Source organism: Mus musculus, chromosome 11 (genome assembly GCF_000001635.26).
Source record: "Mus musculus strain C57BL/6J chromosome 11, GRCm38.p6 C57BL/6J".
Classification (NCBI taxonomy): Eukaryota; Metazoa; Chordata; class Mammalia; order Rodentia; family Muridae; genus Mus; species Mus musculus.
Genome location: NC_000077.6, coordinates 115,452,516 through 115,474,664, shown reverse-complemented (window position 1 = coordinate 115,474,664; position 22,149 = coordinate 115,452,516). Strand labels below are relative to the sequence as shown.

Sequence of the window (22,149 nt, the reverse complement as noted above, 5' to 3'; positions counted from 1 at the left end):
GTTGCTTATTGCCCTCAGATTAATGCCATTATTACCAACGGGCAAGTGTGATGAAAATTTCCTAGCTGGAGGATCACAGATTCTATTTTTCCTGGACGTGGGCCTGTTAGCCAGCCCCAACTCTGTTTTCTGTTAGAATGAAAAATAGGTCCCTGGCATTTGCCCTTCAGAGTAGAAACTTCCTTGGGGGGTGGGGGTGGGGTCAAGCTCAGTTCTGAGTTGCGATCCGGAAAGCAGTAGGGGACATTAGACAGAGAGGCAGACTTCAATTGGAAGATGGCATCTCATACAGGCCAAAAAAATTTTTTTAATAACGTTTATTTGTGTGTGTGTATGGTGCGCGCACATGGGCACGCCACAGAACAACTTGTGGTAGTGGGGCCTCTCCTTGTCCATGTGGGTCCCAGGAATCAAACTCAAGTTGTCGGCATGCAGCCAGCACCTTTACCTACTCAGCCGTCTCCACCCAAGGTCTAGAGACAGTGAACATAAGCAACTCAGCAAATGCACGGCTGCAGTACTTCCTTTGACCATGAGGGGGCACTCGTGACAGCACCTTAGAGGAACCGATCGCCTCCTAAAGATGCTTATTCATGCCAGATGGACTTGTGGAGGAGGATGGCTGGCGTCAGTCATGAAAATAAAATCATTTTCCTGATAAGGTTTTCTTGCTGGAGCCTGGTGGAGCCTGAACCAACAAACAACCCCAAGAAGTTCCTGCCAGCCTGAGGGAATGGAGGAAATTTACTCAGGCCTGGTTTCCGCTTTTCTTAGTCCAGAGTTCATGACCCGTGCGGCAGGGAATGTTTTTGTATATAATTCAGACCGTTTTCCCCTTCCCTGGAGTACCCTGCTGCGACAAGCCTGGGCTGATGACAGCTAGCCTTAAGAGATGACCTCAGAGACCAGCACCAGAAGCGAGTAAGTGGACATAGCTCCAGGCCATGGGCTCAGGCTAGCAGCAGCTGCCGATTTAGCCAGTTTCTGCCTCAGGGTTGATACCTCCAACACATTCCGGAGAAAGGGGAACCTCAGAGGCCAAGAGCAGAGCACAGACTACGGTTTGCACATAGAAGCCAGTTTTTATAATGTTCCTTAAGTTACCTAGCCTGTCTTCTTGGCTCCTGGTTAGTCAAGGTCTGCCTTCCCCTACGTGGATACGTGGATAGAGTCTGGTAAAAGGAGATTCTGGCTCAGGCCCTGCTCAATGGCAGAAGACTCTTCAGACTGTACAACTTCTGAGACCCAAGTAAAAGGGCTCCTTCCAGGACAGCAGAAAAGTTTCTTTCCCTGCTCTCTGCAGAGGCGCCAGGACCAGTATTACTGGTCTTCATCTGTGCCTGCTATGGCTCCAGTTAGCATAAGACTCAACTTCTTGATGCAGCACTCTTAACCTTCCTGATCTGAGGGGGGTCATGGTTGGTTGTTTGGGAAGAGAAGAAGAGTAAGTAAGTTCTTGGAAGAAAGGCAAATTTGTCAAAATAGTCTGAGGCCAAGAAGGATGAAAACAGTTGACATGGGAAGGATGAATGAGACGCCCCAGAGTGATGTGTTGTAGGAGCAGCTGGGAGGAGCCAGTCCAAGGTAGCTAGCCATGACTGCTTCCTGCAAGACTCAGACCAATCTTCTTGGGACCCAAGGAAGAAAGCCAGGAAGGCCCACTTCTATTTCCTACTTCCTGGAAGGAAGGCTTCCCCCACTGACTTCAGAGCTCAGAGATAGGTCACATGGGATCTCTGGAGTTCAGACATTGGTCATATAGATGCTTTCAGGGTACGGTTGCTTCTTGGCACTGTCCTTGTCTTCTGAGGTGAGATCGTGCATTGGGGTCATCTCTGAGGTAGCGTTCTCCATTTTGGCTTGCCCATCTTGCTTCAGCTTCTTCTTCTCTGCGGCGTAGAAGCCCACACCCAGGATAAGAGAGCCTGAGACGAGGAAGCCACTCGACATATAGAAAACGTAGCTGAAGTTGTTGGTCTTGTCCAGCAGCAATCCTGGGGGGTGGGGAGGGGACAGAGAATGAGTTAATCCGCCATGCAAGCCCTACAGGCTCCTTCCACCAGCTCATGCGTTCAAGGAGAGCAGAGATTTTAGCTTTGTCTTCACTCAATAGGAAATCATGGCTGGCCCCTCGGGAAATACACAACAGATACTTGTGCGGTGAGAGGAGGGAGGACACCCTTGGCTTCTGGCCTAGGCAAATGTCCTCCCCCAGGAGAGAGCCTGAGGGCCTGTGTTACCCTTGGAGGCCGGAGAAACAGACTGAAGGGCTGGCGGAGTCCAAGCCATGTTCTCAGCCCTGACCTTGCCTCAGGCCCTGGCCCCGCCTATCTCTTTCTGAGAAATTTGGGACTCATTTGCTTGCAGGGCTTCCTTGGAAACTGGAACTCAGATCGATGGGGACAAAGCACATCTTTAACCCCAGCACTCAGGAGGTAGACGCAGGTGGGTCTATGAGTTTGAGGACAGCCTAGTCCACACAGAGAAACCCTGTCATGAGAAACCAACCAACCAACCAACCAACAACAAAAACCCCTCACACAGCTGAGCTTCAAGGTCTGACCATAGTGACCACAGCACTTACCTGCTGACTAGCCCCTAGCACCAGACTCCTCCCACCCACGCTGAAGGCCCCTCTCTCTGTTGTGCAGTAGCCTTCGCCTACAGTTCTTACAAATCCTGTTTGTTTTCTTCCTAACACGAATGAATCCCTACATCCGTGCCCCCTCCACCCCAAGGTAAGCCTCAACAGTGTCGGGCTTTGTTTGGTTTTGGTTTGGGATTTTTTGGTTTTTCAAGACAGGGTTTCTCTTTGTACCCGTGCGCTCAGTGACTGGGCTGGGTGGATGTCATGACGCATGCTCTCTTCTGCACTTTGTAGTTGGCATTCTAGCTTAGGGAAGAATAGTGATTTTCCTGGGACCCACAGGGTGGAAACTAGGAGGGCCAAGGTATTAATTACAGTTAACATAGGTGGAGCTCTTATCAGGAGTCCTGCTCTTTGCTTGAGACACTTACAACAAGGCCCCATATCACCACACTTCGCTGACAGGAGCAGAAGTCCAGGGCTGGTGAGATGGCTCAGTGGGTAAGAGTACCTGACTGCTCTTCCGAAGGTCCGGAGTTCAAATCCCAGCAACCACATGGTGGCTCACAACCATCTGTAATGAGATCTGACTCCCTCTTCTGGAGTGTCTGAAGACAGCTACAGTGTCCTTACATATAATAAATAAATTAAAAAAAAAAAAAAAGAAAGAAAGAAAGGAGCAGAGGTCCAGACAGGAAGATGACAGATTCATGTAGCCTGGAGCGCAAAGCTTTTCTCTCTTTCTCTCCTTCCTTCTTCCCTTCCCTGCCCCTTAAAAATCTTTTACTTAAGTGTATGAGTATTTTTATCTTCATGTATGTATATGTGCCACATGAATGTGGTACCTAGGGAGACCAGAGGTGGGCATTGGTGCCTCTAAAACTGAAGTTACAGATGGCTGTGAGCCACTCGGTGGGTGCTAGGAACTGAACTCAGATCCTCTGTAAGAGCAACAGGCAAAAGTGCTATTAGCCAGGCTGGAGAGCTGGCTCAGCGGTCAAGAGCACCGACTGCTCTTCCAGAGGATCTGAGTTCAAGTTCAAGCAACCACATGGTGGCTCACAACCATCTGTAACGAGATCTGACGCCCTCTTCTGGTGTGTCTGAAGACAGCTACAGTGTACTTACATATAATATATATGTACTTACATATAATCTTTTTTAAAATGTGCCACTTCTCCAGTCCTTCTTCCCTTCCTTTTTATTTTTTTTTAATTAAAGATTTATTTATTATTATACGTAAGTACACTGTAGCTGTCTTCATTTGCACCAGAAGGGGGCATCAAATCTCATTATGGGTGGTTGTGAGCCACCATGTGGTTGTGGAATTTGAACTCAGGACCTTCGGAAGAGCAGTCAATGCTCTTACCTGCTGAGCCATCTCACCAGCCCCCCCTTCTTCCCTTCCTTAAACAAGATTTATTTATTTTATGTATAAGATTGTTTTGCCTGCATGTATGTAAGTGTATTGTGAAGGCCTGAAGAGGGTGCTATATTCCAGGGAGCTGGAGTTATGAACAGTTGTGAACCACCACGTGGGTGCTGAGAACAAACCAGGGTCCTCTGTAAGGGCAGCAAGTATTCTTTGTGCTCTCTCTCTCTCTCTCTCTCTCTGATGGTAAGATTGAGACAAGGTCTTGTAGGCTCATATAGCCCAGGTTGGCTCTCAACTTGCTACATAGCCAAAGATCTTCCTGCCTCCATTTCCCAACTGGCAGAATTACAGGCCTGTACCACCATGCCTGGCCAAGCAAATACCACACTGTAGCATGGTCACTGAAAGCTGCTGGGAAAAGAGAAGGATCACAGATTCCAAGGCCCTTGTGACAATGGTATACTGGGCTCAAATCTGTCCAGATGGTCCCCTTTGCCCAACCTATATAGGCCCCACTTGGGCATGCCTGGCTGCTTTCCCTCCCAGGCTCTCACCAGCCAATGGTGGAGAGATGAGAGAAGTCACGCCACACAGGATGGTGAAGAGGCCCAGGGCGCTGGGGAACCGATCCATCGGGACAATGTCCATTAGAACCTGGAAGACGAGGATCCCAACTCCACACATGGACAGGCTGTACACCAGGCAATAGCCCAGGAGCACCCGGAAGTCGGCTGACACCGTGCATATTAGATTGGTGAGCCCGTTGATGAGGATCGCCACAGCAAACAGGTACTTCCGGTAGGCAGCCAAGCTCTTCCTGCCTGCCAGCAGCAGCCCTGCCATTGGCCGTAAGAAGATGTTGCAGAAGCCAACAATGGACATGAGCATGGCTGCCCAATAGTCGTCCACCCCATGATGCATAGCGTACGGCACTAGGAAGATATGTGGCAGTGCAAAACCCAGGTTCATCCACGTCACGCCCGTGACGTATATGCAGAAGCCCATATTGTGCCGAAGGATGTCAAAGGCCAGGTGGTACCGAATGGTTGAGACACATGTTGCCAGGCAGCTGCGTGTAGGTATCTTGGGAGGTAGAAGGGGATCCTCTTTGGGCTCGGGGACCTCGTTGGTGGCAACAGGCCTCAGCAAGGCTCCACATACACAACAGTGGAGTAAGATGCCACCGAAGATGAGGAAGGCGCCCCTCCAGCCCAGGGTTTCCAGAAGATATCGGGCCAGCAGTGGCCAGAGGGTGACGCCCATGGAGAGTCCCATGGAGGCCAGTGCATTGGCTAGCGGCCGCCGGCGGACAAAATACAAGCCCACTACCGTGATGCTCGACTGGAAGCTGAAACACATGCCCAGGCCTGCAGTGCGAGAGGGGACATCAGCTCAGGGACTTGGTAGGACTTTCCACCTCCGCGTGGAGTAGGGCTCTTGGCTCATGTTCCGTGTCTGTCGCCTTTGGCCCTAGGACAGACACACTTCCAAGTTTTCATGATGGAAGGTACCTGACTACCTCCTTATAAGCATCTCACCCGGCTCCTCCTACCAGCTCCCCTCTGCAAGCACTACAATTACAATGACCTTAATCTCTCTCTTCTTTCTACCTTCATTTCTTCCTTTCATTCTCCCCTACCTTTCTTCCTTCTTTCTTTTTTTCTTTTTTCTTTTTGGTTTTTCGAGACAGGGTTTCCCTGTGTAGCCCTGGCTGTCCTGGAACTCACTCTGTAGACCAGGCTGGCCTCGAACTCAGAAATCTGCCTGCCTCTGCCTCCCAAGTGCTGGGATTACAGGCATGCGCCACCACTGCCTGGCCCTTCTTTTTTTCCTTGCTAGGTATTATTGTGCCAAATGACTTTAATCTCAGAACTCAGGAGGCAGAGGCCTAGAGGCCTATAATTCCAGGCCAACTCGGCCTTCACAGTGAGTTCTAGGTCAGCCAGGACTACATAGTGAGAACTTGTCACAAAAAAAAATTTCAGAGTTATTCATTTTATGTGTATAAGTGTTTTGCCTACATGAACGTATATGCACCATGTTCATGTCTGATACCCACGGAGGTCCTTCTGGAAGTGGAGTCGCAGATGGTTGTGAGCCAGTCGCTCACCTGCCCTCGAGGCAGCCGTTTAGGCTTCCTTCCTCTCTCTACTCCAGCACCTTTCTAAGTCCTCACTCAGCTGTCCATGAGGACAGAGGCCCACCCAGGCCTTCAGGGGTCAACTTCCTACTCCTGTTCTTCAGTCTGTCTCCTCAATTTCCCCATCTTGTATTGTTCTTTCCCCTTCTTTCCTGGGCCGTTCTTTGTGGTGCCGAATGAACCCAGGAGCTGGCTATTCAGGCCCAGCTCTGTGAGCCTGGTCTCTGGAACCAGTTCCAAACCAGCAGCGAAGGATACCATGTCCAAAAAAAAAAAAGAAAAGAAAAAAGAAAAAGAAAAAGAAAAAGAAAAAAAAAAGGGAGGGGGACTTATCTCGAAAATACAATCATAAGCAAAACAACAAATAAAAATCCCTAAGAATGCAAACAAACAAATAAAAAAAAGTCTCTTAACACCACAATTTCTGGTTACTAGTCCATTTCGCTGCTTCTTTTACCCGGGAGCTGCGGATGTGTCAGGGGTAGACTACAGGTATAACCTGCCTACGGCTCTGGGTTTGAATCCTAGCACCAGGAGGGGAAGGAACTGGATGTGGTATATGCCTGTAATCCCAGCACTCAGGCGGCTGAGGCAGGGGACTTGCTATGAGTTCAAAGCCAGGCTGAAGGACAAAAGTGAGACCCTGTTTAAACCCTTGCAACAGAAAGAATGAACGAAGTTGGGACAAGAGATGAGAAAGGGGAGGGGAGGAGGGAGGGGAGGGTGGAAAGAGGACGAGAGGGGAGAGGGAGGTTAGCAGAGGAAGGGAGAGAGGCAGAGGGACAGAGGGGAATGCTGGGTCCCAGATTTCTTTCTTGTACATTTTCTCCTCCAGGCAGTAACAGGCATCAAAGAAGGCTAGGCAAGTGCTATTCGCTGAGCACAGTCTTCATCCCTTGTGGTCACTGCTGAAATGAACTTGTTCCCTCCTCCTGTACCTCTTCCCCAGGCTGCTCCTCATCCACACCTCAGAGCCGAAGGGCAAGCACAGCACAGTGCTGCGCCCCCTGCCCCCCAGAGCTCAGCACACTGCATCCCTCACTCTCCTGAACATTAGCTTCCAGCTCTTCCTTCTGGCTGACCTTTGTCAGGCTCAGCTCTCCTCAGCTGTCACCTCAATTCCCCCAGAGGCAGCAGGGATTCCTCATCGCAACATCTGGTTCCCATTTGTCTCCTGAGTCTGGAGCTGTCTGCTTCTCTCTCTCTCTCTCTCTCTCTCTCTCCCCCCCCCCAGGACCTCAGCCTGTCTAAGCCTGAGATCCACATCTCTTCCAAACCCAGTCCTCCTGTCTTCCCACCACAGCAGATGGTGACCCCATCCTTCAAGTGGCTTTGTGGGCGTCTTGACTCGGAGCACCCTGGATTATCTTAACCCTTCATTCTGAGCCCAGCCTCCTCTATACTTACATCATCCCACCCCGTTCAAACTACGAACCCCAGGGACCTGGATGTGTCCTGCCTGCTCCATCACCCCAGAGTCGCCACAGCCAGACTGACACTCTAGCCTCTGAGATAATGTCATTCATCCTTCTGACTGGCCTCAAGTGACTTCTTATCTCAGTACAAAGCCATTTATGAATTAAGCCCCCAGTGGGCCTCTGCCCACTTGGACCCTTGATCCTACATCTCTAGCCTATGACCATTTCCTCCTCTGTGTATGTTGTGTGTGTGCGTATGTGTGTGAGTATATGTGTGTATGTATGTATGTATGTATGTGTGTATGTGTGTATATGTGTGTATATATGTATGTGTGTGAGTATGTGTGTATGTGTGTCTATGTATATGTATGTGTGTGTGTGCATGTGCACTTGTGCCTCACTGTCCAGTGTCATCCCTTGATGTCATGCACCATATTTTGAGACAGTCTTTCACTGTCCTGGGACACACCAAGCCCACCAGGCAGACTAGCTAGGGAGTCCTAGGCATCTGCCTGTCTCCACCTCTTCAGCACTGGGATTAGAAGATGGGCCCCAATGCTTGACTTCTTTAGGAGAGATCCTTGTACCCACAAGATAAGTATTTAACCAGCTGCCCTGTACCTCACAGATTTTTATGCTTGTTCCTCCCTCTACCTGGACCGCTCTTCCTCAGAGAGCCTCATTCTCTCCCCACAAGTGTTTTGTTTGCTGTGGTTTTAATAAGTGTCCCTGAAAAGCTCACATAGTACCTGGGTATGGTGGCAAATGTCTTTAATCCCAGCACCCAGCAAGCAGAGAGGCAAAAGGATCTCTGAGTTGAGGCCAGCCTGTGCTATAGGGCTACACAGAGAAACCCTGTCTTGAAAACCCAAAAAACCAAACCAACGAACTAACCAGCCAACCAACCAAACAAACAAAAGGTTCTCCTAGCAAAGCCTTGGTTCCTAGCACAGAGCTATTGGCAGAGTGAAAACTTTAAGACACAGGGCCTAGGAACTAGAGCCAATACTCAGTGGTCAAGAGCACTGACTGCTCTTCCAGAGGCCTTGGGCTGAAGGCCCAGAACCCACATGGTGGTTTACAACTCTCTGTAACTTCAGTTCTAGAGGATCTGATGCTCTAAGTTTGGCCTCCTAGGGTACCAGACATGAGTGTGATGTACAGACACACGTACTGGTACACAGAAAATGAAAATAAATAAATGTATTTTTTAAGTAAACCAAAGAGAGAGTTGGGGTGTTCATGGGAGATCTTTGGGGCAGTGGTGTTATGTCCTCACTGTCCTCAAAGGGCCACTGGGACCTTCTGGTTTTTCTCTCTCTTGCTCCCTGACCATGCAGTGAGTAGGCCTTTTTCATTGGCTTGTTTGCTTGAGACAGGGTTTGATTCTATAGCTCAAGCTGGTTTGGAACTTACATAGTCCAGTCTGGCCTCCAACTCACAATGAGCCTGAAAGCTGGATCTCATTATGTAGCCCTAGACTGCTTTCTTTAAGACTTCTTTAAACTTGTTGCTATTCTCTCAGGCAGGGATGCTGTCACACTCTCAGCCCTGGCCTCTCGTATACTCTCAAGTATCTAAACATTCTTTAAAAAAAAAAAAAAAAAAAAAAAAAGCCGGGCGGTGGTGGCGCACGCCTTTAATCCCAGCACTTGGGAGGCAGGCGGATTTCTGAGTTCGAGGCCAGCCTGGTCTACAAAGTGAGTTCCAGGGAAGCCAGAGCTATACAGAGAAACCCTGTCTCGAAAAACCAAAAAAAAAAAAAAAAAAAAAAAAAAACCAAACCCACCAAAAAAAAAAAAAAAAAAAAAACCCAGAAGACTTATTTATTTTATGTATGTGAGCACACTGTCGCTGTCTTCAGACACAGCAGAAGAGGGCATCGGATCCCATTGGTTGTGAGCCACCATGTGGTTGCTGGGAATTGAACTCAGGACCTCTGGAAGAGCAGTCAGTGCTCCTAACCGCTGAGCCATCTCTCCAGCCCGTATCTAAACATTCTTATGTACCCAGCCCCCACACCTGACTTCTCCTCTAGACTATAAGCAGTTCCACCCACCCGGCACTTTCGAGAGAGTCATGGTTACCTGTGATCACTCCTGCGGTGAGGAAGAGGTGGGTGAGCGAGCCAGAGAAGGTGCTGACTACCATGCCCAGGCTGGCCAGCACACCCCCCAGCATCATGGTCACTCGGCAGCCGAAATGTTTGACCAAGATGCTGCACAGGGGTCCTGTAGGCAAGAAAGGTAGCAGTGGGTGAGGAGGTGTGGAGTCAGGGCACAGTAGGGCTGGGTGAGAGGTGCTCAGAGGAACTAGCCGGGGGCTTAAGAGATAACTAAAATCTGATAGCATGGCTTCTGGTCGCCACCTTGCCACAGTCTGGCCAGGTGGTCCCAGCAAAGCTGCCTCAGTTTCCTCCCGCTACAGTATGAGTGGTCGGACTAGCTGTTGAGCGGTGTAACCATGATAAGGACATGTGGAGGGCATAGCGAGCCCTTCACTAACCTCAGCCGAGAACAATTGCAGTTTGGGATCGCAGCCTACGTGAACATCCACCCTTGCTTGTGGTTTGCTCCAGAAAGAACCTCCTAGAACATTTGATCTCAGCATTCCCCTCCAGCCTTCCCTTCCACCCACCCCAACAGTCCAACCTCATACATCTGACCTGGGTCCTGGACCACTCTGCACCTCCTCACTCTGACCTTTGGAGTGCTAGGGAGAACATCAGACCAGATGTCTGCTCCCCTTGCTTGCTGGTTCCAGCCACCGCCCAATCCTTGCATCTAGGGCTGGAGAGCATGTTCAGTATGTAGGCCTTTGGCTCTTTTGGAGAGAGAGAGAGAGAGAGAGAGAGAGAGAGAGAGAGAGAGAGAGAGAGAGAGAGAGAGAGAGAGATTGAAAGGAGTGACAGAAAGATTGAGATTTGGAGAGGGAGAAAGAATAACACAGGGAGAGATTCTAAGAGGGGGAAATACAGAGACAGAAGCTGGAAGAGTGAGAGTCTGAGAGATACTGAAGGGAGAAGACTGAGAGAAAAAGAAGGAAGGAAGGAAGGAAGGAAGGAAGGAAGGAAGGAAGGAAGGAAGGAAGGAAGCCACTAAAGCAAGCCAACCTGAAGTTTCCTGAATCCAAACTTAAACATTCGGCTCCATGTAGAGCAGGGCCTGACTCACCCCAGTGACTTTCTCACTAATCCAACATTCTGGCCAGTAGAAACCAGTCGGACTGGCCAACTGCTCCTAGATATCTCACAGGCTCACATTCACAAGCATCCTGCTCCCAGGAAACACATACAATGGAGTTTCCCCCAGTTACTTTGCCAGAGGGCAGAGAAAGTGTGTGCACACAGAGCAGCACGCTCATGTGTGTCTTTGACGACGGGAGGAAGCATGGTGTGAACCAGTGAAGATCTGAGAACATCAAAGGGAGAGAGTATAACTGTCTTGGTGCTCACACGCAGTCTTGCCGACTCTGCTGCTGAGCGGCCTGCTCTGTCTGGCTACTGTCAAGTGAAAGGAGGCTTTGGTTGGGTGTGACGGCAGCTACACACAGTCTTCCCCACCTCCTAGACTTCACCCGCCTCAGGAAGGTGACCTTGGGAAGAGCTCTGAGTCATAGGGAGGGAGTGGAGTTGGGGCGGGGATCTTGAGCCACCTGTGTCCTCTGCTTTCAGTCCCCTCCCCGGTCCCCGGAGGCACTTGGTGCTTGCTGGCCTCTGCTCTCCAACCCTCTGGGTGAGCAATGGGCTCAACATGTTCCTGAAGCTACAACAGGGTAGTGAGCCCGAAGCTGGCTGGTAAGTTGGGGTTTTCACAGGATGCCTAGTCTCCAGTCTCTCACCGAGGCCCATCTCTAATTGACTAATAATTGACACCCCCACATATTTCCTAATTGCTCCTAGTTCCAGGACCCACGAGGTCTCTGTCACCACTTAACACAGGAGCTGGACAGGGTGCTGGCTGTTGTCTCCTTACTGTAGGATAGAAAGTCCTGGGAGATGGCCCAGCCTGGGTCTGATGGTCCCAGTACCAGCTGTCACTCAGAGTGTCATTGAATGCCTCTGCTCCAGAACAGTCACCAAGAGGACTCTGGGATCACGGATTGGATTTGTGCCTCAGGTGGCCCTCCGTCTCCCATCCCTAATGCAAAACAGCCCTCCCCCGACAGGACTCAGTGTAGCTGGGACTCTAGCCAGGTGAGCCAGGCCCTGCTCAGATCAAGCAGATCTCAGGAAGCCTATGACTTCAGAGAGAGGGATGTGGTAAGTCAGGAAGATCACGCCCTCCCCAGCCCCCCAACAGACCCTTCTTCCCACGCCTCCTCCTCAAGCTACTCACCCCCACCGTGGACCATGGCTCCCAGGATGGAAGGAAACCACGAGGTCTCACTGTTGCTGGCCTGAAAGTCGCGCTGCAGATCAGTGAAGAAGACACCGATGCAGGTGGGGAAGCCCAGGGTGAGGGCCTGCGTCACCAGGGAGGATAGGAGGACCACCCAGGCCCATCTGCCATCTGCTTGTTCCAGGGCCCGGGCCATTCTCAGTTACTGGTATTGCCACAGCCTTACTGGTCCTTTGTGACCGCAGCCTGGAAGGGAAGAGAATGCCCCTTGTGGTTGGCAGGCTGCCAGCCCTCCTCTGGCCCACCTGCCGCACCACCTGGGTGACTGAAACAGCTTCTTCCTTATGCTCCAGCCCTAAGTATCAAGGAGGGGCACCGCCCCCTGGGAGGTGACAAGAAGCTTTCACAGTGGCCTTGGCGTTTCCTTTACCCCAATTTCCAGGGACAGCCTGGCTGGAGGTGGCAGGGGTGGGGCAGGCAGTGACCAATGGTACAGGTAGGGCAGCAGAATTCTCTCTAGGGATTACGTCATCTGACGAGCACCTTCGAAACCATTTGATAACTATTCCAGGAGGATCAGACCGTGGGCGGGTAAAATGCTGGTGTCTCCCAAAGTGGACATGGACCTGTCTCCAAACTTCCATTATGAGCTGCCCATGTACCAGCACCAACTTTCCTACCACCGGGAGATCAACCTGAGCTCACCACCAGCGAGCAAGCTGGCACAGGAGGCACAGATGCCAGCTCAGCAAGGACAGCCGAGCTGCAGGCTTGCAGAGAGAAGCCTTTGAAACCACCTTACCACACTCCCTTTACAAGGTGTGGAAGATCAAGAGTGGGGCTCCACAGCTGTGCTGAATCTTGTTGCCTGCAAGGGGCTTTTTCTGAGTATACACACACACACACACACACTTACACAGGTACAGAGACAGGCATGGATACATGTACAGTCCCACAGTCACTCCAGGACACACACACACACACACTATTTACCCCCCAACCCCCACCCCAATCACACAAAATATATGCAGATACAGTCAGGCCTATCTCAGTTCGATACCATCACCCAGGCCCCATACCTAGCCTCATGCAGAACCCCCAGCAGTTTTAAGCCCGCCCCCTCTCTCCCCTCCCCCGCCCTGCCCAGTGACATTCCTTTTCTGACTCCCCTGTTCCCAGGTATCCTCAGTCCCTTCAAACTCTGGGTGGTGGGCAGTCTGTGAGTGGAAAGAGACTTTGTCTTGGTTTAAAGCAATAGACTGTATCAGCTGCTGTTCCCACAAGGCCCCCTCTCTACCTTTTTGTTTTTGGAATCTGGGAACTTCAGATGCCCTTAGAAATAGGAAACTCTCTCTCTCTGTTCCTCTGTTCCCTTTGCTCTCTATTCACTCCATTTCCCCCCCTCTCTTTCTCTCTCTCTCTCTCTCTCTCTCTCTCTCTCTCTCTCTCTCTCTCTTTCTTTCTTTCTTTCTTTCTTTCTTTCTTTCAGATTTACTTATATGTAAGCACACTGTAGCTGTCTTCAGACATCCCAGAAGGGGGCATCAGATCTCATTAGGGATGGTCGCCCGCCCGGGTATAGGATTCTTGTTCACTCCCGCTCGTCTTCCCCTCAGCCTCCTGTAGCACTGGGGCACCAGCTGGCCCCAGAATTTTAAAACGGAGAAGTGGACCAGGCCCTGTTCTGAGCTCTGCGTTCTGCATAACACCCAACTTTGGAGTACAGATGCTCAGGTGGGGTCTGGAGATGAGATACAGTTCAGGGGGGCAGCATGTGCCATGCAATGTGAGGCTCTGGGCACAGTCACCAGCACCCCATACGATTTTTAAAACACGCTGAGCTGGGATGATTCAGCACCCTGGTCAGAGCTTGCGGCTGTGTGTGCCCTTGGTTTTGGTCTCTTATTAAAATTTATTTTCATTTTAAATGTATGGGCTGTTTTGCTTATGGGTGTGTCTGCACACCACGTATGCCTCCTGCCCATGAAGACTGGAAGATTGTGTCAGAACCCTTGGAACTAGAGTTCCAGCAGGTTGTATGGCATCATATGAAGTCTGGAAATTGAACCTGGCTTCTCTAAAAGAGCAGCTAGTGCTCATAACTGCTAAGACATAACTCCAGGCCTCTTTCTTTTCTTTTCTTTCTTTTTTTCTTCCTTTTTTTTTTCCTTTTGAGACAGAACCTGCTATGTATCCCTCATTGGTCTGGAACTTGCTTTGAAGACCAAGGAGGCCTCAAACTCTCAGAGATTCATTTGCCTCTGTGTCCCGAGTGCTGGGATTAAAGGTGTGCATCGCTATGCCTGGTTTTGTTATTAAATAATTAGTTAATTAATTAAAATAATGTAAAGGGAGAAGAGGAGGGAGAGGAGACAGGAAGAGGGAAAAGAAGAGGAGGAAGGGGAGGGGGAGGAGGAGAAAGGAAGGAAGGGAGGGAGTGAGAGTGAGAGAGAGAGACAGAGAGAGAGTGAGAGAGCCTGTCTTTCTGTCTCCTGTTGGTTGCTGACTCAATACCTGATTGCCGCAATAACCACTCAGTACATAGTCTTGCTGAATTGGCTATATGCTGTGACTCTTGATTGCTGTGACTGATTCGTTAAATCTTACAGCCTGTTTACTTTCTCTTTAATACCTTCTGTGACCTGTATGTTATATGAAATATGCTGTTCACCTTGAATCTTTTTTTCAAAAAAAGATTCATTTGCATTCTTTTAAAGTGTGTGTATGTACACATGAATGGAGGTGTCCATAGCGCCCAGAGGCGTGGGGTTCCCCAGAGCTTGAGATATAGACAATTGTAAGCTGCTTGATGTGGGTCCTGTGAACTGGATTCTGGTCCTCTGCAAGAGCAGCAAGTGCTCTTAACTGCTGAGTCATTTCTGCAGACCCTAACGAGTCTTTGGTTTGGGTTTTTGGAGACAGGGTTTCTCTGTGTAGCCCTGGCTGTCCTGGAACTTGATTTGTAGACCAGGATGGCCTTGAACTCAGAGATCTGCCTGTCTCTGCCTCCCAAGTGCTGGGATTAAAGGTGTGCACCACCACCACCGTGCCTAACTTGAGTCACAGATACCTATAGACTGGCATGGATTGAGGTGGTGGCTCAGAGGGTGTGGTATTTGCTGGATGACCCAGGGGAGGATCCACAGAAGCCACATCGAAAGCTAAAAAGCTCCATGTTGGGCCCATGAGATGGCTCAGTGGGTAAAGGCACTTGTGGCCAATACCTGGGATACCATTCAATCCCCTGAAGAGAACAGAGAATGAACTCTCAAACGTTGTCTCTGCCGGACTAGAGAGATGGCTCAGCGGTTAAGAGCGCTGACTGCTCTTCCAGAGGTCCTGAGTTCAATTCCCAGCAAGCACATGGTGGCTCACAACCATCTGTAATGGGATCCGATGCACCCCTCTTCTGGTGTGTCTGAAGACAGTGGCTGTGTATCCACACATATAAAATAAATAAATCTTAAAAAAAAAGTTGTCTCTGCCAAGCACACACACAAATAAATCAATGGAACTAAAATACAAGCCAACAGCACATGTCTGTACATCTGTAACCCCAGCACTCAAGCTGGGACCAGGCGAGAGGCAGGCGAGAGCCAGAGACAGGAGGATTATTTAGAAGAAGCTTGGGGACCGGCTATCTGAAGCATGTGGAGAAGCTGAAGAAATGATGAAAGCGATTCTGTCTCAAAACAAAACAGAGGGCAAGGTCTGACTCCTGCAACTTGTCCTATGACACTCACTTAAGTGGCATGTGTGTGCGTCCCTATGCCGGTACAAAAGTGGGAGTGTAATGAACTTGCCCTGGGTGCGGTCTAGACTCCAGGTGTAGTCAGCGACACTTGGTGCTGGCTGCTTGTGAAGCTGTTGAAAGTGACATCCTTCCTACGCATACATTGGTCCATATCAACGGAGGCACAATGGCTCACGATCAGCCTAAGCTGCCATCTTCCAGGCTCCAAGCCTCCTCCTTATGCAGAGAACCCCAGGGGCTCTGCCAAGATGGGTATGCCATCCATCATTGCCTTAGGATGTGTGCATGTGTGAAGCTCTGTGCAGGATGAAGGCATCTCTTGTGTCCTTCCCCTACCCCTGCATGGGATATTTAGTAGGAACGTTGGCCTTTTACATGCCCCAGAGGCGGGAGAACCTTAGATGACCACTGCCTCGGGAGTCTGGGTCTGGCCTATCTCAGTTCAGTTCAGTTCTTAAAGCTGATGGAAAAGCCGTGGCTGTTTCTGGATCCCACCTGCTCCATGGTCAGGTTTCTAGACCCTTCCCCAAGGCCAGCCCTTCCTCCTCCAATCACCCAGACTTCAGATCTGCTCTCTCCCCAGGATATGAGCCTTGCTCACATTCTCTCGCTCTCCACGGTCCCTCTCCTCACTGACTCGTTTCCATTCCTTCTTGCTCTTCTTCGACCAGGCCTCTAGGTAGAGAGGTCACTTTCAGTGCCCTTCTCATGCCTTGATGGCATTATTGGGGGACTTTGCACAGGAGCCTGTGACCTTTACTCTGCTCTCTGCCTTCCTCAGATCTGTCAGTGGTGAGGGTTATCTCTCCCTGGCCTCCCCTTTCTCCAGAACTTAGGTCATCACTGTGCCAGGGGCCAGTAACCTCCAGGTCTGTTAGAACCAGGATCTCTGCTCTGTACACAGGGGCCTTTGTGTGAGCTCTGAGCCCCCCCCCCCCCCCCCCAGTGTCCTTTGGAGCCATTTGTAGGGAGCTGATTTTACGGTCCCCTCTCTGCTCCATCTGATCCACTCTCAGGGCCTTGGTTGTCCTGGTCCTGAAGTCCTTAGCCTCTGAGAAGACTCACTGGGTACTCTTTTACTTTTCTTTTTATAAGTTATTTATTTTTTTATTTTATGTGCATTGGTGTTTTGCCTGCATGTATGTCTGCATGAGGGTGTCAGGTCTCCTGGAAGTGGAGTTACAGACAGTTGTGAGCTGCCTGCTGTGTGGGAGCTGGGAACTGAACTGGAGTCACCTGGAAGAGCAGCCAGCGTCATTTTAACTCCTCTTGCCCCTCCCACCCCCATCTAAACTTGGAACAGGGGCCTGTTTCTTCCGCTCACCCCACCCCCACAAGCCCTTGGCTGAGCACAGAGATAATATTAATGTGGCCCATCTGTGTTTCCCAGGGGACAAAAGAGTCTGAGATCAAAGGTGATCTGGCTTCCTTTCCTGTTCACAGATCATGGACTCCCTCTGGTGAATGCTCGCCAGGAAATGGAGGAAAGAGTCAAGACTCTCATTCTCACTGTCTCTAAGTGTGGAGGAGGTTGAGCCAAGGGGGCCGGCTCAACATCAGCTCTCAGGGACGTCTGAGCCTGGCCTCAGAGCTGTGCCAGAACCCCAGGGGCTAGAGCTACTGGAGCACGTGTGTATTTGTATGCATGTTTTTTACATGTGAGTACACGCCTGTGTTGGATGCTCTTGAACCTCTGCACACATGGTGATGCCTGAGGGTGATGTCAGAATCGTGGCTCTTCCACCTTATTCACTGGGACAGGCTCTGCTCAGCAGACCCAGAGCTCACTGATAAGGCTACTCTTGATAGCCAGCTTGCCCCCGGGGGATTGCTGGTCTCAGCTTTCTGAGGCTGGACTTACAGACCTTGCCACCAGCACAACCTGAGATTTACCTGGGTTTCTGGGGATTTGAACCGTGGCCCTCATGCTTGCTCAGAAAACACTTTACCCACTGAGCCATCCCCCACCTCCATCTACTTGGATAGGATTTTTTACTTTGTCAGTCTCTTCCTCGGGATGGTGCTGAGCTGGTGATGGTGTCTACGTGTGAGAGATGAGACTCAGACTCCTCCTGCCTGCCTCTGCTCCGGCATTCACAGGGAAGCCAAAGGCTGCTTTGTGAAATGGGTTGCCCCAGGGCAAGGCCTAGGCTCAGGCCACAGATCCACACAATATGGCGGCCATCACTTGGAGCAAGCATGGATCTGCACACACGTAACTTCAAGACCTCCTCTCTTTCCGGCCTAGCCTGCCGTTCCAGGAGGATGGGATTTCTACTGCATACTCATTCCTGCCTGCTCAGAATTGCCACTGGGTACAGCTCCGCAGTCCTAGGCAGGCCTAGCCTGGTTATTTATCCCCAGAGATCAGGGACTTGCTCTCTCCTCAGGCACCCCAGGCTTTGGAAGCCAGACCTAGGAGAAGGCTTTCCTGACTCTCTGCCTCCATTGAAGTCTCCACAGTCAAGAAGGGACCTGTGTAGACCAGCCAGCAGGGTCTCTAACTGTATTATCAGGGATAGTCACTTTCTACAAGGTAGGAAGGATACTTCGGAAGCAGAGGCTCCAGCCTGCCTACTCGTCTTCTCCTAAGGCCTAAGGAGACGAGAGGCTGCCCCACCTCCTGTAAGTCTATTGCCAGCTGCCCCACCCTCCTGCTACAGGGACTTTGGATTATGGGAAGGGTTAGGCAAGGATACACGCTGAATCCTTTGGTGGGTGAGGCAGGGACAGGTGGAGAACCAGGATTGGGAGGGACAGGCTACAAGTTATAGTGGGCAGAACCTACCTTCCAACCACCCCAGGAAGTTCCAATGGGATTTCTGGAGATTTGGTCTTATGGGGATTTGGGGGGGGGGGGGGGGCGGCAATAGCCAGGCACCCTGGTAACTTTAACTGTCCAATGTCCAGATTCAAGCACATCTGCATCTCACTATAATTTGCATACTCCAGAGGCACCCTTCCTGGCTTCTGTATGTCTCTCTCTTTTCTGGCTTCAAGGCCCTAGAAGTAAGAGTAAGAAAGCCCTGAAGAGACAGCTCTCTGGGCTGCTAAGATGGCTCCAAGGGAAAAATGTGCCGCTAAGCCTGCTGACCTAGCTTCCGATCTCAGGTCTGACATGAGAGACCTGAGACCTAAGGTCTGAGAAGAGAGAACAAGATCCGAAAATTCTCTAACTCCGACATACGCTGCGCTTCCAGAGCATTCCAGCGTCTGCGGATCTGACGCCCTCTTCTGGCCTCCACTGGCATTGCATTTATAGTGCGCTTACAGAAAAGCACGCACATGCGCATACAGAAAACTTGGAACCTGTGGGAAGAGTCAGACGATGAGGAGGGAGAACGCAAAATAAATGTGGTAGAAGGTGCCCCTCAGGTCCAACCTTTGATAGAGGAAGGGGAAAAATCCATGGTTCACCATGTGGGCGGAGATCTTAACTAACGGCAGGAAACATTCAACAGGGAGCCGTTGGGCTTGGGGAAGGTATGTAAACCGGAAAGATCTTCTTACAGCCTGATGTGTGAGGTTGTGGAATAAGGGGTTGGGGACTCAGCCTGAGTGCGCAGAAGCAAAGGAACTGGGTAATAGAACCACCCATCCTTTCTTGGGATAATGATTGTAGAAGCTCAGGCAATATGAAGAAATTCTCTGGTGGACTGGCTTAGGTGACGTAGGTTATTGAAAGCTGAGGTCCCCATGAATGTCGGGGACTGGAAGACAATAGCAGAAGAGGCAGCGTGTGTGGTGCTCAATTCACTAGGCCAGATAGGACTGTGCTCACATGACGATTAAGAAAAAGCTGGCTGGGCAGTGGTGGCACACACCTTTAATTCCAGCACTTGGGAGACAGAGGCAGGCGGATTTCTGAGTTAGAGGCCAGCCTGGTCTACAGAGTGAGTTCCAGGACAGCCAGGGCTACACAGAGAAACCATGTCTTGAAACGCCCCCCCACCCCCCAAAAAAAAGTTAGTTCAGGTCGTTCGGGACCTGTAGAGATGGCTCAGAGGTTAAGAGCACTGGCCCTCTTCTGGCTGTCACAGTTACTGCACCCGTGTGGTACACATACACGTGTGCAGGCAAAACACACAGCACATTAAATCAATAAATCTAAAAACATCCTTTTTTTTTTTCAAGACAGGGTTTCTCTGCATAGCCTTGGCTGTCCTGAAATTCACTCTGTAGACCAGGTTGACCTCAAACTCAGAAATCTGCCTGCCTCTGCCTCCCAAGTGCTGGAATTAAAGGCATGTGCCACCACTGCCCGCTCTAAAAACATTTTTGAAGTTAGTTTAGCAGTGTGATGATTATCCTTGGTTGTCAACTTGACTATATCTTAAATGAACTAAAATAAAAAAAAAAAAGAAGGGCACACTTGGAGGCTTTTTGCTTAGTTTGAAGTAGAAAGATCCAATTCTAATCTGGATCTTGGGCGTAGGAAGGCACATCTTTGATCCAGATCTTTTGTTTGTTTGGTTTGTTTGTTTTTTTGAGACAGGGTTTCTCCCTGTAGCCCTGGCTGTCCTGGAACTCACTTTGTAGACCAGGCTGGCCTCGAACTCAGAGATCCACCTGCCTCTGCCTCCCGAGTGCTGGGATTAAAGGCGTGCGCCACCACGCCCGGCTTCAGCTGGATCTTATAGAAGCATTTTCTCAATTAAGATTCCCCCCTTTCCGACTGGGGAGATGGCTCAGAGGTTAAGAGCACTGGCTGCTCTTCCAGAGGTCCTGAGTTCAACTCCCAGCAACCACGTGGTGGCTCACAACCATCTGCAATGGGGTCTGATGCCCTCTTCTGGTGTGTCTGAAGAATGGTGAATACATAAAATAATGATGATAATAATAATAATAACAATAGATTCCCCCTTTCAGATACCTGTAGTTTATGTGTCTAGTTGACATAAGACAAGGCAGCACAATTGTACTAGCTGGTCTGCAGCTTGGGAGTCATTCTAATAGATCTCCCTTTTATATATTTAAGTGAGACTCATTCTGTAAGTTCTGTTACTCTGCAGAACACTGGCTAAGACAAACAGGCACCTTTGGATGGGGGCTTTGCTGAGCTCTCTGGTGAAACATTATCTTCCTGAGATAAAAGAGGATCTCAGAGATTGGAACGACATAGGCTAGCGTGCCAATCAGGTTGAAAGGTGCCAAGGCAGGTGATGGGTCTCAGCTGCTTAAAAGCAAATGTGGCAGGACCAGGGCAGAGTTCCTAGAGACAAACTGACACCCAGACGAGTGCTTGCGAGTCTTTGGAAGTTGTCAAAGCCTGAGCAACTGAAGGCCACCGGTGTGAATGAAGGCGTGCATGACACCATGGTGCAGGAGGAAAGGGCTAAGCTTGTCCTCTGGGTAAGCAGTCACTGTGTACAGTTCAGAGTCTGCTGTGTAAGCTTCTCCCCGGAGAGAAAGTTCTTAGGGACTGGAGAAGGCTTTTCCAGCCCAGGGCCCCCCATCAACAATCAGGTGTAGCTAATGGAGTGGCAAGGATCACAGCCCCAGCACAGAGCCTGTCATATCTGGGAAGCCAGCTTGAGCAGCAGGTGCAGCAAGCAAGAGCACACAAATATTTTCCATTCCTGCCACTCAGACAAGGACAAACCTGCTCTGCCTTGCCTACTGGGGTCAGGAGGTACGCTGCTGGCCATGGAAGCACCAGAGTGCCCACAGGGGGTGGCTAGGGATGCCTGGGTGCCTTGTGGAGGATTAGACCGGCTAGCTTCCTGTCCACGCAACTATATCCAATGTTGCTGTTTTGATGGAACAATTGAGAGAAAAGATGGGATCTTTTTGTGCTATATTGTTGCTAACATTTTCTCCTTTCTCCTTCTTCTCCTTCTCCTTCTCCTCTCCTCCTCCTTCTTCTCCTTTCTCCTCCTCCTTCTTCTCTCTCTCTCTCCTCCTCCTCTTCTTCCTCCTCCCCCATCCCCCTTTAAAAAACAAGGTCTAATTCTGTAGGTCTGGCTAGCCTATGTAGACTGGGATAACCTCAAACTCATAGAAATCCACCTGCCTCTTTCTCTCAAATGCTGGCATTATGGATGTGTGCCACCACACCCAGATAATGTTCTCTCTTTCCTTCCTTTTTTTAAAATTTTTTTGCTTTTTTTTTGTTTTGTTTTGTTTGGTTTGGTTTTTGAGACAAGGTTTCTTTGGGTAACTGTCCTGGAACTCACTCTGTAGATCAGGCTGGCCTTGAACTCAGAGATCTATCTGCCTGCCTCTGCCTCTCTGCCTCTGCCTCTCTGCCTCTCTGCCTCTCTGCCTCTCTGCCTCTCTGCCTCTCTGCCTCTCTGCCTCTCTGCCTCTCTGCCTCTCTGCCTCTCTGCCTCTCTGCCTCTCTGCCTCTGCCTCTGCCTCTGCGTTGGGCTTAAAGGTGGGCACCACCATTGGCTGCCAAGTGTTACTTTCTTAAAATGTCATATGCTTCTATACATTTTTATAAACCAAACCTGAGTTACCCCATCACAATTGTTGGTCAGGAAAGTGCTTGAGGCCCCACAAACCACACTACTACCAAAGCCGTTGGTTGCAT

General features: G+C 50.2%; 1 protein-coding gene and 1 long non-coding RNA gene across 12 annotated transcripts; one reads left to right on the top strand and one right to left on the bottom strand.

Moving 5' to 3' along the window:
* Positions 1-266: 266 nt before the first annotated feature.
* Slc16a5 (solute carrier family 16 (monocarboxylic acid transporters), member 5) lies at positions 267-12,260 on the bottom strand. 7 transcript variants are annotated; one of them, NM_001080934.1, is made up of 4 exons: positions 11,858-12,192; positions 9,608-9,751; positions 4,517-5,329; positions 267-1,994 (listed from the first exon to the last, which is right to left on the bottom strand). In NM_001080934.1, the coding sequence occupies exons 1-4, from the start codon at positions 12,054-12,056 to the stop codon at positions 1,744-1,746; spliced, it is 1,407 nt and encodes a 468-aa protein (NP_001074403.1). In that variant the 5' UTR covers positions 12,057-12,192; the 3' UTR covers positions 267-1,743. The 7 variants fall into 7 exon arrangements, with proteins under 7 accessions (NP_001074403.1, NP_001346535.1, NP_001346538.1 ...); NM_001359606.1 differs by having other exon boundaries at positions 303-1,994; positions 4,517-5,432; positions 11,858-12,191; XM_006533082.4 differs by lacking the exon at positions 11,858-12,192 and adding an exon at positions 10,694-11,797 and having other exon boundaries at positions 1,556-1,994; positions 4,517-5,432.
* On the top strand, positions 10,951-12,755 carry Gm11695. Of its 5 annotated transcripts, XR_389152.4 has the most exons (5): positions 10,955-11,109; positions 11,194-11,316; positions 11,590-11,715; positions 11,850-11,961; positions 12,432-12,755. It is a non-coding gene; the product is annotated as a predicted gene 11695 (long non-coding RNA). The 5 variants fall into 5 exon arrangements; XR_001780362.2 differs by having other exon boundaries at positions 10,951-11,316; XR_880314.3 differs by having other exon boundaries at positions 10,956-11,316; positions 11,674-11,715.
* The last annotated feature ends 9,394 nt before the right edge of the window (positions 12,756-22,149 follow it).

Excerpts from the sequence above, each read along its gene's own strand:
- Slc16a5 (NM_001080934.1), bottom strand. The coding sequence starts at position 12,056 with ATGGCCCGGGCCCTGGAACAAGCAGATGGCAGATGGGCCTGGGTGGTC. Across the intron at positions 9,752-11,857 it reads AGCCATGGTCCACGGTGGGG|GACCCCTGTGCAGCATCTTG; the intron begins GTGAGTAGCTTG and ends TCTTGCCTACAG. Across the intron at positions 5,330-9,607 it reads CACCGCAGGAGTGATCACAG|GCCTGGGCATGTGTTTCAGC; the intron begins GTAACCATGACT and ends CTCGCACTGCAG.